This window comes from Salmo salar, chromosome 03, assembly GCF_965601325.2.
Source record: "Salmo salar chromosome 03, fSalSal1, whole genome shotgun sequence".
Classification (NCBI taxonomy): Eukaryota; Metazoa; Chordata; class Actinopteri; order Salmoniformes; family Salmonidae; genus Salmo; species Salmo salar.
This window is the reverse complement of record NC_138293.1, coordinates 62,478,968-62,496,173: the sequence shown is the minus strand read 5'-3', so window position 1 is coordinate 62,496,173 and position 17,206 is coordinate 62,478,968. Positions and strand designations below refer to the sequence as shown.

General features: G+C 44.1%; 2 protein-coding genes across 2 annotated transcripts; one reads left to right on the top strand and one right to left on the bottom strand.

The window, feature by feature from the left end:
- Window positions 1-147: 147 nt before the first annotated feature.
- Window positions 148-5,586, bottom strand: LOC106601011 (peptidyl-prolyl cis-trans isomerase FKBP10). The gene is made up of 10 exons (XM_014192854.3): window positions 5,273-5,586; window positions 4,384-4,529; window positions 4,023-4,212; window positions 3,790-3,935; window positions 2,703-2,892; window positions 2,447-2,592; window positions 2,097-2,286; window positions 1,597-1,739; window positions 1,288-1,451; window positions 148-1,065 (listed from the first exon to the last, which is right to left on the bottom strand). The coding sequence occupies exons 1-10, from the start codon at window positions 5,464-5,466 to the stop codon at window positions 877-879; spliced, it is 1,698 nt and encodes a 565-aa protein (XP_014048329.1). The 5' UTR covers window positions 5,467-5,586; the 3' UTR covers window positions 148-876.
- A 996-nt stretch (window positions 5,587-6,582) lies between these two features.
- On the top strand, window positions 6,583-16,895 carry LOC106601010 (endoplasmic reticulum protein SC65). The gene is made up of 7 exons (XM_014192853.3): window positions 6,583-7,220; window positions 12,577-12,726; window positions 13,289-13,460; window positions 13,754-13,882; window positions 14,015-14,160; window positions 15,134-15,217; window positions 16,035-16,895. Exons 1-7 carry the CDS (start codon window positions 6,753-6,755, stop codon window positions 16,179-16,181), a joined length of 1,296 nt encoding a protein of 431 aa, XP_014048328.1. The 5' UTR covers window positions 6,583-6,752; the 3' UTR covers window positions 16,182-16,895.
- Window positions 16,896-17,206: the final 311 nt, after the last annotated feature.

Sequence of the window (17,206 nt, the reverse complement as noted above, 5' to 3'; positions counted from 1 at the left end):
GGTCTATTTCCTTTTTGTAAAACATGCCAAAATCCAATTTTGTAATCACCAGTGTGATGCTATTCCCAGGGAACTCTATATTAATGTTATTCCCAGTCTACACAATCCCTAGACAATGGACATGGATCCCAAACACAGGAAACAATGCATTTTTTATAGGTTTTTATTAGAAAAACAGATGTTGTTTATTATGTGATGTATGTTCCACAATGCAAGGCACTTAAAAAATCTTGTATTGTACAAAATAGCCACTCTTAAAATATACAACCTACAGTCTTAACATTATTTTCATGTCTGGGAAGAAGGGGAGGGGTGGGAGACAGCCATTTATTCCTATCAGCCATTTTGAAGCCAACTGCATTGCATCCTGGGAAGAAGGACCATCCCAAATGGCTGACAAGGTAGTTCAATGAAAGTGCTTTTAGCAAAATGTGTCTGAGTCAAACATTTTTTTAAAACATAATGATGCAAGACTGCAGAATAAGTTATTTATAAAAAGTATAGATGAACCACATTTTCATAAGGCAATTTACAACACATGGAAGCAGTCCTTCGTTTAAATAAGTATGGACCATTTTGGGTTATTTTCAACCAGTGGAGGCTGCTCAGGGGAGAACGGCTCATAATAATGGCTGGAACGGAGCGAATGGAGTGGCATCAAACCATGTGTTTGATACCATTCAACTTCGTACGTTCCAGCCATTATTATGAGCCTTTCCTCCCCAATTAAAATGCCACCAACCTTCTGTGTTTTCTACATAATAAAATGTATTTAAGAGCTCCACTAGTTGGTAACCCCCTAATTGCATAGATTCTGTCAGTCTGTTGTGTCTCTCTCCGTCCCCACACCCCTCTGCCCGGCTCGACTGTACCCCCTCACAGCTCCTCATGTCTGGCCCTGTCAGAATCCTCCTCCACCTTCAGTTTGAGCTCCTCAGCCACTATCTTGCCATCCGTGTTGCGGTCCTGGTTGTTGAACATGTCCTTGATGATGCCGTCAGCATCCATCCCTGGCCTCAGGCGACCTGTGCCCTCTGCCACCTGGATGTTTATGAAGGCTGTGAACTAGAGAGAGGGAGAGCAGAGAGAAATATGAGAGGTGTCCTTTCAAGAGCTACATCATTTGAAGAATAATTGCAGTTTTAGATGATCACCTGACTTGTTGTCCTGACCTACACAAGGATGTTACCAGCACCAGTGCCTTACCAAGCAAAGGGCAGAATGTATTGGGTGAATCCTGACTTTGATTGATGGATCATGCTAGATGTCTGACGTGTGTTATCTTACCTCCTCCAGAGGGACAGATAGATCTTTGTTGAGGTCCATGGCAGGGAACAGGGGATCTGGGCTGTCCCCCAGCCACACAAACATGTAGCCGTCAGGCACTCCCTTCTGCAGGTCCAACAGCTCCAGCTCAAAGTGCAGCACGGCACTGCTGGGAACGCCCTTGGCTGCAGGGACATGGGAGGGGAGAGCATGATGAGAGACATAGAAACGGTGTCAGAATAATGGAATGTCCAAATGCAAGATATCGCCACGCAGGATTTGGTTCTGGGTTTCAAGATGAAAGTGATCATGATTATTTCATTCACTCACCTCCATTTTCTCCATGTCCCAGATGGGGTGGGACGATCACCACTCTCTTCTCTCCCACGCACATGCCCCTCAGGCCCTCGTCCAGACCCTCAATCACTTTGTTGGCTCCCAGGGTGGTGATGGGGGCATTCTCATAGTGGTCCCTGGAAGAGGAGGGAGATATTGATCAAGGCCCCGCCGATGCTCCGACGTGCTATCAGTCAGTAGGAATTAAGTATGTAGCCCTATACGTTCTAGGTTGTAAGATGTATATAATATGTAAGATACAGTATATAGTTATAGATATGGATGGTTTCTATATCTTGGTTATATTTTGTATCATATATTTTCATTTCTACACAACATAAGTAGCTGATAAGTCTTCCTGCCTGTTGGCGTGGAGGCCTAGTGATATCAGTCAGACAAGTAGCCAGGGATGATTAGATTACATGACTGGGTCAGGCGTTGCAGTGTGGCGTTGCAGTATGGCGGTGCGATGGACAGGTGGCGCTCCTACTCACGAGGAGTAGAGCAGGGTGCCGTCCATCAGGGAGCAGTTGTAACGGTACTGGATCAGGTCGTCCACCTCACTGGTCAGGTTGCACTTCTTGGGCTTGCTGGTCACCTTGATCTCAATGAGGTCTTTAGGGTTGTGGAAGTCGATAACGTGGATGTCGAAGATCAGGACGGCCGAGCCAGGGATGAGGTCTCCTAGAGTGGGGGAGGAGGAGAGAAAAAAAGAGAAGAAAGGAATTTGAATTTGAGTAGGGACATGACTCAGCGTGGGCACTGGACAGTAAGACATGCAAATGCTACTCTGACTCCTCCCACCCCAAAACCTTTGGCCAATGCCACAGAGCCACATACTCACCAGTTCCCTTCTCCCCATAGGCCATGTGAGGAGGAAGGATGACACGCCTCTTCTCTCCTATACACAACCCCTGGAGGGCCTTGTCCATGCCCTGGATCACATAGCCCATGCCAATGTAGGTGTTGTATGTGCTGTTGCGCTGGTAGCTGCAGAAAGAGGAAACATAGTAAATGCAAATTAGAGTCAGTCTTTACAATGCGCGCTTTCACTCACACTAGTCTTGGTTTGACAGTAGATGTACTAAACACGCTCCTACCTGGTGTCAAAGCCAGAGCCGTCCTGGAAGGTGCCGTTGTAGTGGTAACGGATGTAGTCTCCCACCACGGTTTTGCGGGTGCAGGTCTTAGGCACCTCCTTGACCACCACGGTGATGTCATCCTTAGGGTTGAACAGGTCAATCATGAAGACCTCAAACACCAGAGTGGCCTGGGATGGAATCACGGTGCCTGGAAGAGGAGGATGGGTGTTTAGAGTCAATTATATGATCTATACACAGCCCAATGCAAATCTTACTTCCTCAGAGGGGGTGGTCCACAACATTGTTTTTAATCTGTAATATTTATTTTATTTGACCTTCATTTAACTAGGCAAGTCAGTTAAGAACAAATTCTTATTTTCAATGACAGCCTGGGAACACATTTGCCTGTTCAGGGACAGAACAACAGATTTTATCCATGTCAGCTCAGGGATTCGATCTTGCAACCTTTCGGTTGCTAGTCCAACCACTAGGCTACCTGCCGCCCCAATATGTCTTGTTAACTGTTGTTGTGGAGTGACACTTGAATAAACCTTTCTAGACTCTAAACTCTATGTAGCCTACTATACACTTCCTGTGTTTATCAGCCCAGGCTAGGGGTTATATATAGTTTTACCATATCCCTTCTTCTCATAGGCTAGGGATTATAAACAGTGGTTACTAGTAGCTACCATATCTCTTCTCCTTATAGGCTAGGGGTTATAAATAGTTTAAGTTTAGTTTATTAATTCGACCATTTAAAAAACAAGCACACATAAACTTGAAAAAGCCATACATGCACATTAATAAAACCATTGAGGATAATCTTGAGACAAGATGGCTAGACAAGATGGAACACAGTATGGCAGTGAAATAATAAAACAAAAACATAGAAGAACATCTATCTAATCATTCCAGTTACATCATAGGGGTTATTCATATGGGCACAGAGGACATCAAACATATTTTTACTTTATTTTTAAAGCTGCCCAGAGAGGACGTTGTTTTTATGGGCAGAGGCAACTCAACTCATTAGTGGTTACTAGTAGTTACCATATCCCTTCTCTTCATAGGCTAGGGATTATAAACAGTGGTTACTAGTAGTTACCATATCCCTTCTCCTCATAGGCCAGGAAGGGTGGGATGATGATGGTGCGTGTCTCTCCCACACACATGCCGATGAGACCCTCGTCCATGCCCTTAATGAGGTAGCCCATGCCCACGTACGTGTCATAGGTGCCGTTCCTAGAGTGGCTGAAAGAGACATGGACGGAACGGGTTAACACACGCGCGCACACAAATACAGCATGACTGCTTTTCCAGATTAGATATGGACCTCACCTGGAGTCGAAGGGCACGCCGTTCAGCAGTGTGCCGTTGTAGTGATAACGGATGAAGTCAGTAGCCTCCACGAGGCGCTTGCAGCTCTCAGGTTTGCTGAGGGTGCGTGTCTGGACCTTGTCTTCTGTGTTCCAGATGTCGAGCAGAACCACATCAAACACCAACACAGTGTCAGCAGGGATCACATCACCTAGGAGAGAGAGACAGGTTGGGAATTCATTGTGTGCCACTGGAATATACGACTGGGGCCAACATCAGAGGATAACTATATGTGGAATTTAGTTTGTACAGGGCACACCATCTGGCGCCAGGCCCTATGTAAACTGTAAAGGTCATATAAGAGAATGTAATGAGTTGTTACCTGCTCCTATGCTTCCATAGGCAAGGTGTGGGGGGACGGTAACTTTTCTGCGCTCATTGACACACATGCCCTGAACTCCCCTGTCCAGACCAGTGATGAGACGCCCCAGTCCCACCTGCCCACTGAAGGGTGCACCACGTTCATGACTGGAAAGGGGGGATGGTAGAAGAGAGGTTAGAGGGAGAGAATAGAAGAGACATTCCTCAAGATTACAAAGATTATATTTCTTTCAATGGTAGGCGGGGTCTAGTCAAGTTATTCTGTTCTATTCCTATTATTATATTAGACTATTTATATTCATTTTAACTGGTTGTAAACCATGTATCTAACCATATCTGAATGGGTTGTGTGCAAAAAAATGAAATAATTAATGAACAAAACACAAAAGTAGACCATGGTATAATAACTAAACAGGCCAAAATAATGCATTTTAAGATATAGCCTCACCTAGCCTATCAACCAACTGAATGCAGCTGTTCGTCTTTGCTTTGAGTGTGCGTGGCATTTCGTAGTAGTAAACACCATTGAACGATATTGTGCAGAGCGCCACATAGGCCTCGTTCGAGGATGCGCATGACACGCACCAACGCACACGGCAGTTACAGTGTATCTGTGCAAAAATGCACAGCTCAGGGACAAAGTTACAATGTATCTATGAAGCGCACGGTCTTCCATAAAAAGTTTCAAAATGGTTGCTTAGAGGGGCTGCAAATGTAGTGGTAGGACACGTCTGCAACAGGCCAACTGCGTGAGACCATAGTTAAACGAAAATGTCCACCAGCCAGCACAGAATTTATTTGCACAGGAATCAGATAGGCTTGCTCTGCCTTGATGCTCTTCTGCACTATGTCAATAGACCTATACAAGCGAGTCGTGCGTCGTAGCTTACCTGGAATCGAACTTCTTGCCGTCGGTGAAGGTACCGTTGTAATGATAACGGACGAAATCTCCCGTTTGCACTTCTCTGGGACAAACTCTTGGAATGTCATACCGATCAATAACCACGTCTTCTAACGGGCCCGGGCTACTGCTTACATGGGTTCCCGTTACACAGAGCAAAATTAACGCAAACATTGACTCCATTATAAACGTATTCTCTGGTGTTTTGTTAAAGTATGAGAAACAGACGGATGATTTCGCCGTGACTTCTCCGTTGGCTACCGTCTATAGATGCAGAAAGAGAGAAGTGCGGACGTAGCTTCTGCTCGTTCAGAAGGGGGAGGTGTGTGGCATCCAATTCACCCCCTCCTCTTTAGAGGAATTCTGTAAACGTGTAAAGTAGCCCTCGGCCACATATAATAGGCCTAGGTATCTGACTCGAGCGCAAGCCAGAGGAAGCCGACTTAAAGCATAGCCTACTATGTAATAACGTCTGTGCTATACTATTTACAAAGCCTTATTATTTGAATGCCTATCGAACATAGACAGTGAGCGGAAGTTATTTGCACTGTGTGGGAATACCCCACAGGCTTCTATAGAGAAGCTCGTTTAACCGGGAGGCGCCCATCTGGCTGAGTCGGAAAGAAAGGCCCAGAATGATGTTCTCGGAGGTCCTACATTCCAACCTTTGGTCTACTTCTCTATTTAAATATGAATTGTTATTTATCTAACATTTACAATGGGCTATGTTAATTTTCTGCTCATATTTTCACTGTTCAAAATTAAAAAAAGCACGTCCCTCTCATGACCATCTCATCTGGAAACATGCTTGCTGGAATGTTCGTAGATCCAACAAACCTACCCATGCAAAAAAACAATGAAGAGTTGTCGAATCTGTGAAAAAGTATTTGCTTTAGATGTTTAAATATGGAAATAATAGCATATTCCTTATTAGACCACCACACAGTCATACATGTGCTATATTTACATATTTTACAGTGTGTTCATTTCCTCCACATATATATTTCCTCCATATATATATATATGACCAAGTTACGGGAAAATACAACAAAACTTTTAATGATTTAGCATTTTGATGGGCCGATGGAAGGTCCTACATTATTTTTAAAAAGTTATATAACTTTTTAAAAATAATGTAGGACCTTCCATCGGCCCATCAAAATGCTAAATCATTAAAAGTTTTGTTGTATTTTCCCGTAACTTGGTCAATGTTATCCCCAAAATCATGAGGGCGTTATGACCCAGGGGCTAATCTAAACCCGAAATCACTGCCTCCGACTGACTCCCTGTGAAACTCCTGCAGAAGAACCCTGACTTTTCTGTCCCCTCCTCTCCGTCTCTCCAAGCCTGGCCAAGGCTCTGTACGTGCAAACAGACATGACCATTCACTGGTGAAGAAAACCCTGGAGAAATTATCCCGAAATCGTGTTTGGTTGGAGAAACGGAGGGCATGATAGAGAATAAGCATAATGGCCCCTACAAACGTTAAAGAAACCTGGCTTTCATTTTGTTTCTGTGTAGTTTTGGTCGCTCCGCTTCTGGTCGAAGCCCAGTATGAGAAATATAGCTTCAAGAGTTTCCCACATAACGATCTAATGCCACTTGAATCTGCTTATGGACATGCTCTAGACCAGTATGGAGCGCAGAACTGGAGGGACAGCATCAAGTACCTGGAATTGAGTTTGCGTCTTCACCGGCTCCTGAAAGACAGCGAAGCGTTTTGCAGCCAGAACTGTAGCACTGTCAGTCGGGACAATGATACCCTCTTCGCGGACAGCAGTCTCCGCATCATGCAGCATTTCTTACTCCGAGCTTCGTGCCTTAAAAAGTGCAAAACACACTTTCCAGTGTTTACAGTAGCCTACCCAAAGAGAGATGTTCTGGAAGCTTTTGAAAAGAGGGTACCCTACCGGTACATACAATATGCTTACTACCAGGTGAGATCAAAGAGTTATTCTGCTGGACATTAAATACATTTAGGGTAAGATATCCAAATAACGGTTTACAAATAACGGTCGACATGGTCACAGTGGTTTTTCCCTTTAGTAGATAATAGGCCTATTTGTAAGAATCTTATGTGGAATAAATTCTTAATTCTAATATTATATCATTGTAACAACCTGTCCTGGTACACCTATTACACGATATGAGTAACTAATGCGTAACAGGACGATATTTACATAGGCTACTGTCATAGCCTGATACTTCGAATGAAATATCATAGTAGCTTGTTTTCCATGAGCAAGACTGTGACACAAGCGTGAAACAAAAAAGTTTTTCGTAGACTTTCCTCAGCCCACCTGTTGAGAATACTGCAAACTCAGTAGTTGAACACACATGCCACGTCTCTCTAACAGCGCCCCGTTAAACGGTCCCCCAATAAGAACAATCGTCTTATTATTTTATACCAAAGCAAACACCACACGTAGGCCTATGATGCAGAATACCAAGCAGGCAAATCAACAGTGTTCAAAATAAAGAGGATTTACTTTTGAAGTGAAAGTAAGCCAAACACTAGTGCCATTGGAATGTGCGTAAAATATACGTGTGCAACAATTTCTGCGGCCTGTGCGCACACGTGAGTGTTATAATTGGAATCTTTCCTCAGGCAAGCCAACTCCTCCATTGGAAAGCATCTTCTCAGGTCATCACCTCTGGATGCTCTCATCTGTCTCGATTTTATTTTTTAAAATTTTTATTTCACCTTTATTTAACCAGGTAGGCCAGTTGAGAACATGTTCTCATTTACAACTGCGACCTGGTCAAGATAAAGCAAAGCAGTGCGACAGAAACAACAACACTGAGTTACACATGGGATAAACAAACATACAATCAATAACACAGTAGAAAAATGTGCAGATGAAAAGAAAGATGTGCAGATGAGGATGTGCAAGTAGAAATACTGGTGTGCAAAAGAGCAGAAAAACCAAAACAAATATGTGATGAGGTAGGTAGTTGGTTGGATGGGCTATTTACAGATGGGCTGTGTACAGCTGCAGCCTGTAAGCTGCTCTGACAGCTGATGCTGTAATGTGTGTATATGGGAGGCGAAGTCAAGTGCAGGAGAGCGGAGTATAATAAACAGGTGCACTTTAATACCGGTTACCAACTGACAGCACATAACACATACTAGTGCCAAAAACCCAGTCTATAACAAAAGTGCAATGCCTGACAATAATCCACGTAACAAATAACAATCACTCACAAATACAACATGGGGAACAGAGGGTTAAATAATAAACAAGTGATTGGTGAGTGAAGCCAGGTGTGATAAGACAAAGACAGAACAAATGGAAAATGAAAAGGGGATCGGCGGTGGCTAGAAAGCCGGCTAGAAAGCCGGTGACGTCGAACGCCGCCGGAACAAGGAGAGGGACCGACTTCGGCGGAAGTCGTGACAGATGCTTAAAGTTAGTGAGGGAGAAGTAAGTTTCCAACTTCAGTGATTTTTGCAATTCGTTCCAGTCATTGGCAGCAGAGAACTGGAAGGAAAGGTGGCCAAAGAAGGTGTTGGCTTTCGGGATGACCAGTGAAATATACCTGCTGGAGCGTGTGCTAGGGGTGGGCATTGCTATGGTGACCAGTGAGCTGAGACAAGGCGGAGCTTTACCAAGCAAAGACTTATGACCTGGAGCCAGTGGGTTTGGCGACGAATATGTAGCGAGGACCAACCAACAGGTCGCAGTGGTGGGTGGTATATGGGGCTTTGGTGACAAAATGGATGGCACTGTGATAGACTGCATCCAGTTTGTTGAGTAGAGTGTTGGAGGCTATTTTGTAAATGACATTGCCAAAGTCAAGGATTGGTAGGATAGTCAGTTTTATGAGGGTATGTTTGGCAGCATGAGTGAAGGAGGCTTTGTTGCGAAATAGGAAGCCAATTCTAGATTTAATTTTGGATTGGAGATGCTTAATATGAGTCTGGAAGGAGAGTTTACAGTCTAGCCAGACACCTAGTTATTTATAGTTGTCCACATATTCTAAGTCCGAACCGTCCAGAGTAGTGATGCTAGTCGGGCAGGCGGGTGCGGTCAGCGATCGGTTGAAGAGCATGCATTTCGTTTTACTAGCATTTAAGAGCAGTTGGAGGCCACAGAAGGAGTGTTGTATGGCATTGAAGCTCGTTTGGAGGTTTGTTATCACAGTGTTCAAAGAAGGGCCAGATGTATACAGAATGGTGTTGTCTGCGTAGAGGTGGGTCAAAGAATCACCCGCAACAAGAGCGACATTAATGATATATACAGAGAAAAGAGTCGGCCTGAGAATTGAACCCTGTGGCACCCCCATAGAGACTGCCAGAGGTCCGGACAACAGGCCCTCCGATTTGACACATTGAACTCTATCAGAGAAGTAGTTGGTGAAGCATGCGAGGCAGTCATTAGAGAAACCAAGACTGTTGAGTCTGCCGATAAGAATACGGTGATTGACAGAGTCGAAAGCCTTGGCCAGGTCGATGAAGACTGCTGCACAGTACTGTCTTTTAATCGATGGTGGTTATGATATCGTTGAAGACCTTGAGCGTGGCTGAGGTGCACCTGTGACCATCTCGGAAACCAGATTGCACAGTGGAGAAGGTACGGTGGGATTCGAAATGGTCGGTGATCTGTTTGTTCACTTGGCTTTCGAAGAGTTTAGAAAGGCAGGGCAGGATGGATATACAGTTGAAGTCAGAAGTTTACATACACTTAGGTTGGAGTCATTAAAACACGTTTTTCAACCACTCCACAAATTTCTTGTTAAAAAACTATAGTTTTGGCAAGTCGGTTAGGACATCAACTTTGTGCATGACACAAGTAATTTTTCCAACAATTGTATACAGACATTATTTCACTTATCATTCACTGTATCACAATTCCAGTGGGTCAAAAGGTTACATACAGTAAGCCTGTGCCTTTAAACAGCTTGGAAAATTCCAGAAAATGATGTCATGGCTGTAGAAGCTTCAGATAGGCTAATTGACATCATTTGAGTCAATTGGAGGTATACCTGTGGATGTATTTCAAGGCCTACCTTCAAACTCAGTGCCTCTTTGCTTGTAATAATGGGAAAATAAAAATAAATCAGCCAAGACCCCAGAAAAAGAATTGTAGACCTCCACAAGTCTGGTTCATCCTTGGGAGCAATTTCCAAACGCCTGAAGGTGCCATGTTCATCTGTACAAACAGTAGTATGCAAGTATGAACACCATGGGACCACGCAGCCGTCATACCGCTCAGGAAGGAGACGCGTTCTGTCTTCTAGAGATGAACGTACTTTGGTGCGAAAAGTACGAATCAATCCCAGAACAACAGCAAAGGACCTTGTGAAGATGCTGGAGGAAACAGGTACAAAAGTATCTATATCCACAGTAAAATGTGTCCTATATCGACATAACCTGTAAGGCCACTCAGCAAGGAAGAAGCCACTGCTCCAAAACCGCCATAAAAAAGCCAGACTACAGTTTGCAACTGCACATGGGGACAAAGATTGTACCTTTTGGAGAAATGGCCTCTGGCCTGATGAAGCAAAAATAGAACAGTCTGGCCATAATGACCATTGTTATGTTTGGAGGAAAGATGGGGAGACTTGCAAGACGAAGAACACCATCCCAACCATGAAGCACGGGGGTGGCAGCATCATGTTGTGGGGGTGCTTTGCTGCAGGAGGGTCTGGTGCACTTCACAAAATAGATGTCATCATGAGGAAGCAAAATTATGTGGATATATTGAAGCAACATCTCAAGACATCAGTCGGGAAGTTAAAGCTTGGTCACAAATGGGTCTTCCAAATGGACAATGACCCCAAGCATACTGCCAAAGTTGTGGCAAAATGGCTTAAGGACAACAAAGTCAAGGTATAGGAGTGGCCATCACAAAGCCCTGACCTCAATCCTATAGAAAATTTGTGGGGAGAACTGAAAAAGCGCGTGCAAGCAAGGAGGCCTACAAACCTGACTCAGTTACACCAGCTCTGTCAGGAGGAATGGGCCAAGATTCACCCAACTTATTGTGGGAAGCTTGTGGAAGGCTACCCGAAACGTTTGTCCCAAGTTAAACAATTTAAAGGCAATGCTGCCAAATACTAATTGAGTGTATGTACACTTCTGACCCACTGGGAATGTGATGAAAGAAATAAAAGCTGAAATAAATCATTCTCGCTACTATTATTCTGACATTTCACATTCTTAAAATAATGCGGTGATCCTGACTGACCTAAGACAGGGAATTTTTACTAGGATTAAATGTCAGGAATTGTGAAAAACTGAATTTAAATGTATTTGGCTAAGGTGTATGTAAACTTCCGACTTCAAATGTAGGTCTGTAACAGTTTGGGTCTAGAGTGTCTCCCCCTTTGAAGAGGGGGATGACCGCAGCCGCTTTCCAATCTTTAGGAATCTCAGACGATACGAAAGAGAGGTTGAACAGACTAGTAATAGGGGTTGCAACAATGGCGGTGGATCATTTTAGGAAGAGAGGGGGGTGGGGGAAGCATGGCCAGCCGTAGATAAATCCTTATTGAAATTGGATTTATCGGTGGTGACAGTGTTTCCTAGCCTCAGTGCAGTGGGCAGCTGGGAGGAGGTGCTCTTATTCGCCATGTCCCAAAACCTTTTGGAATTAGTGCTGCAAGATGCAAATTTCTGTTTGAAAAAGCTAGCCTTTGCTTTCCTAACTGACTGTGTATATTGGTTACTGACTTCCCTGAAAAGTTGCATATTGCGGGACTATTCGATGCTATTCACATCCAGACGTTCTCATAGGTGTTCCAGGCACGTGTGTCAGCCAAACGGTGATCTCATGGATCTGTTAAGAGCATTCTCCAATGTCTTCACTTGTTCAGATATACAGCAGTATTCCAAAAACCCTCCTCCATAAGACAGACCAAGGTCACAGTTTGAATCTATACACCATGGGTTCTTGACAATTGCCAGGCTTAGCTACCACATAGTAATCTTTGAATATAGGCATACAGTATTCTTCTTACCGCCAAAAGTGTTGATTAACAGTTGATCATTTCAGCACATGCCTTAAAGCCACATTGAGTCAGTGGCTGAAGCACACCTCTTAGCAGTTGGTGAGGTGATTTGAGGTTAGAAGTCATGCTATTCTCTGAGGACTAACTAGTGTTAGCAAGACCTGCTGCATGCAGAGAACCCCTTGCTTCAGCTAGGCATTCGTTAGAACGAGAGATAGTGTCTATAGACAACAATGACACCAACTACCAGAGAGCCAAGACCGACCAATCAAGACTACTGGACCCTATATGACCCATAACAATAATGATGATACATTCTGTGTCTCCTCTCTCCCACAGTTAAACAACATAGAGAGGGCCGTGTCAGCGGCCCACACGTTCCTCCAGAAGAACCCAGAAGACCCCTTTATCTCCAAGAACATGAACTACTACAAGACCCTGTTTGAGCTGGACGAGTACCTCATCGACCACGAGGAGCGGCCCTACGAGGTCAGTGTGAGGTCAGCTCACAACCAGCCCCCATACACATCACAACTAGCTCTGATACCCATCGCCTGGCACAGTACTAGAACTAATGAGAATGGCTGTCCATGAAAAACTTCCAAAATAACTAATTCGAGATAAAAAGGAGTTGGAGCACTGGAAGATTTTCTTGGTAAGCCATTCTCATGTTTTTTTGTCATTGTTGTTTTGCACCCCTCCTTTCCTTTGTTTGCTGAAGCGCGAAGTCCCATCTGAACACAGTACTAGAACTATTCATTGAAAATATGTGTTGGTTAGTATGTTATCGATGGCTTTCTCAATCTAAACATGAATGGCGGAGAAACATACTACAGTATTTTTTCACAACTCTGTTAGAAAAAAGTATCAGAATAGAATGTAGGTTTGAATTCTATTCAAATGTTGGTTGTTGTTCTGCAACTGTGTGCTATGTCCCTTCAGCACATATCTATTGTCTCTAACTGTGCTGTCCTTTCTGACCCCTGCCTGTTGTCCTTTCAGCCGATGTCTAGTGTCTCTAACACTTTGATTTGTCCTTTCTGTACTCCAGCCTGTGTTCCTGAAGGCTGTGAAACTGTATAACTCTGGAGATTTCAGCGCCAGTGCTCGGGACATGGAGCAGGCCACTACGGAGTACCTCAAAATGTACGACCTCTGCCTGGCAAGCTGCGAAGGGTCATATGAGGTCACAGAGTACAAAGACTTTTACCCTACACTGGCAGGTGAGTGTCTGACAAATCCCCATCTACTCATGGTCCCTATTGAGAGGGCAGAGACTCTGGTCATAGCAGTATAATCTCTCTCTCTCTCTCTCTCTCTCTCTCTCTCTCTCTCTCTCTCTCTCTCCTCTCTCTCTCTCTCTCTCTCTCTCTCTCTCTCTCTCTCTCTCTCTCTCTCTCTCTTCTCTCTCTCTCTCTCTCTCTCTCTCTCTCTCTCTCTCTCTCTCTCTCTCTCTCTCTCTCTCTCTCTCTCTCTCTCTCCTCTCTCTCTCTCTCTCTCTCTCTCTCTCTCTCAGATCTCTACACAGAAGTTCTGAAGTGTAAAGTGAAGTGTGAGGAGAACCTGATGCCCAACGTCGGTGGTTTCTTTGTGGAAAAGTTTGTGGCTACCATGTACCACTACCTCCAGTTTGCTTACTATAAACGTAAGGACATGAAAGTGTCACACCTCAATAGAGCTCCAAACTCTACTGCACTTGCATTTCATGACCAAAATAGTACAGCAACTATTCAAGTTGTTACGCCGTTGTCAGATGACCCACCCTCCCTCTGTGCAGTGAACGACGTGCGTAACGCGGCTCCGTGTGCGGCCAGCTACATGCTGTTTGACGCTAACGATCAGGTGATGCAGCAGAACATGGTGTACTACCGCTTCTACCGAGAACAGTGGGGCCTGGAGGAGACGCACTTCCTGCCTCGCCCGGTGAGTAACCAGATTATTTGATATAACCTTGACGCCCAACTCAGCATCCCGATGTGCCCTGTCAGGACTTAACATGTCATTTCTGATTAATATGAACCATCATCTAGAACAGTGGTATTCAAAGTCAGGGTCGCGACCCTGGGAACCGCAGTGGGATGGCCAATTTTTGTTGTTGTTGTATGGGACAATATACAAACGTTTTGGAGAAAGATAATGGAAAAAGGGGAAAGAAATATTGAGTAAATGTATTTATTGGTTTCTTTTCATTTTGGTAAGAGATGAAAATGCAATCAATTAAAGGTTATTTTTTGATGTAAAAATCAAAATGTACAGATTTTGGGGTGGGATCCCCATAAATTCTGGCGGAAACAAATGGGGCTCTGGCTGAAGAAGTTTGAATACCACTGATCTAGAATGATGGTAATAAACTTTACCCAGATGAACCTCATTCCTGAACCTGATTCCAAACAAGATGTGTAATAGTTTCAGATTTGGGGTATGGTCTAGCTGTTGTTTCCTTACTAAAATATGCTATGGAGCACCACAGCTCCACGAAGAAACAAGAAAAGGAAAGCTGTAACATATAGCTATGGTGTGAACACCAACTCCCTACAAAGGTGGTCAATTCAAATATTTTATATTCAAATTAAAAAGGATTAGGTCCTATAATTTCTTGGTTATGCCCTACCAGTACAGCACTTACAGCAGCTGCAACGCCATCAATTAAATAAAACCAACAAAGCTCCCTGAAACGTATAGGCCTTTTTGAAACGGTGATCATTTCAAATGGAGTTAGTGGTACTGTAGATACTCCATGATATGCTAACTGGAGGGAAAATGAGCATTAAAATAAAGGGAAACATCATCAAATGTTTCGTCTTCTAGAGCTAAAACCAATTTTGAACTGTAGCTTTGTGTTCTCCTTGCATCTTGAGTCAACCAATGATATTGACGCACCACGTTTGTTGCGCAGGAGGCACTGAGGTACTTTAACCAAACGACCAAGCAGAGGGAAATGCTGGAGTTTGCACTGAATTACCTACAGACAGATGATGAGGTAAGGCTTGCCCGCAAAGGGGTGGAGATGGAAGTAACAGAGGAAACCCATTTTTATGTGCAGGACAAATTCTGGACAGAAGCACCAAACTCAGAAGTAACAAACTGTAATAAATTGGCTGGTTCGCTTCAAATCTGGCGAGAATTTGGTTCTGGGCTGCTGAGAATATTTCCAATGTGCAAAACAATTTTTGGGTACAGTAGCTAGTATGCTATTTTGTTTTGTGGGAGGTGACTGAAAAATGAGCGGCAAAGTGTTTGAATCAACTAGGTGGAAAGAAGTGGGGGGAAGGGACCAGTCAATCACAGTGTTTACTTTGATTCTGATTCTGACTACAGGGGATCTATGAGGGAGACTACTGTAGAGAGAGTGGGATGGATAGAGGTTGAAAGAGGGTCAGTAGCTGGAAGGGAGAGAAATGGAGAGAGAGAGATTGAGATTGAAAGGGAGGGGCGTTGTGTTTTCCGACAGTGGAGTGTGGTATGTAGCTGGGAGGTGTCGGCCTCTGAGGCCCTGCCACATGCGTTTTTCTCTGGTCAGCCCCTCCCAGCTAACCACACAGCCTCAGCTTAGACCTGAGAGGGGGGAGGAGGACAGAGAAGGAGAAAGAAAGGGAGAGATAATTACAGCATGCACTAGTAGTGAGAGATTCATAGGGAAAGAAAATAAGAACCAAGAGAAAGGCAAAGAAAGTGTGAGAATGATGACAACATGTGTTAGAAATATATCCCTGAGATGTCTGCCAAGTGAAATCAAGCCTCACCTTGAAGTGTAGATGTGTTGTATGTCTCTAACTCAGTGTTGTGTTCCTTGGCAGGATGTGGTGAGTCCAGAGGAGGTGGCTTCTCCCTCGGCCCCCCCTGACGCTGAGTTTGAGGGGATAGGAGATTACGAGGAGTCCTTCGTAGCAGACTGGTGGCAGGAACCCAAAACCAAGGGGGACGCTGGGGAACCTGCAGCCTGACCCCAAACACCAACTCCGCCATGAACACCACCCCTCCCCCAAACAGAACACTTCTCAAATCCCCTCTCAAAGAATATGGACAGCCCTGCAGAGCCAGACCCCATCCAGAAATGCCAGGATACTATAATTAGTACACCCCACACATTAAATTGTTCCATGGTGTATATACACAAACACACACAGACACATCATTTCACAGCTTAAGGAACACAAAAGGGAGAATTTACATTGCCAGTTGCACACAGTTCCACCATTAGCAAGATCACACAAACACCCACCCACACAGGACTTATTGAAGGTCAGAGCTGTCCATGTCTGAACTGAAAGCTGAATTGTGCATCTGTTTTGGCATAAGGAAAGGGAAAAGAAAAGGGAAAGGGGGATACTTAGTCAGTTGTACAACTGACTGCCTTCAACTGAAATGTGTCTTCCGCATTTAACCCCACCCCTCGAAAGGTGTATTATAATTGTTAATACTGTATGACTGTTATTGTTGTTGTTACATTTCTTATTTAATGAAATGATTTGCCTTTGTGCCATAGCCCTGGTAATATGGCACTGATCTATGCCTTCTGTCAATATCTAGGATGTTTGATGTTGAATTCTGACTTATTGGAGGTGTTTTTTGTGGGTCCAGTGTTAAGATAAAAATCCACACAAAATGCTAAGTGAACAACAGCAGAAAGTGTGGAATAAAGTGACATTATTTTAGTACATCGCTGTTATTGTCTCTTTCAGAAAATCCATTGCAGTACAGACATACAGTATAATGGAAACTTACTTATGACATCCTTAGGATGTGTTTACACAGGCAGCCCAATGCTGATCTTATGCCCAATTATTGGTGGTATTATTTGAGATACTCTAAGGAGGTAGGGTTTGAGACGTGGTTTTCAGACCTCAACTCAGTTTGGGGTGTAGGGTTTGAGCGTAGCCTGAAGGTAGGGAGGGGCAGTTCCTCTTGCTGCTTCGTAGGAAAGCACCACGGTCTTGTAGTGGATGTGACCTTTGACTGGAAGCCAGTG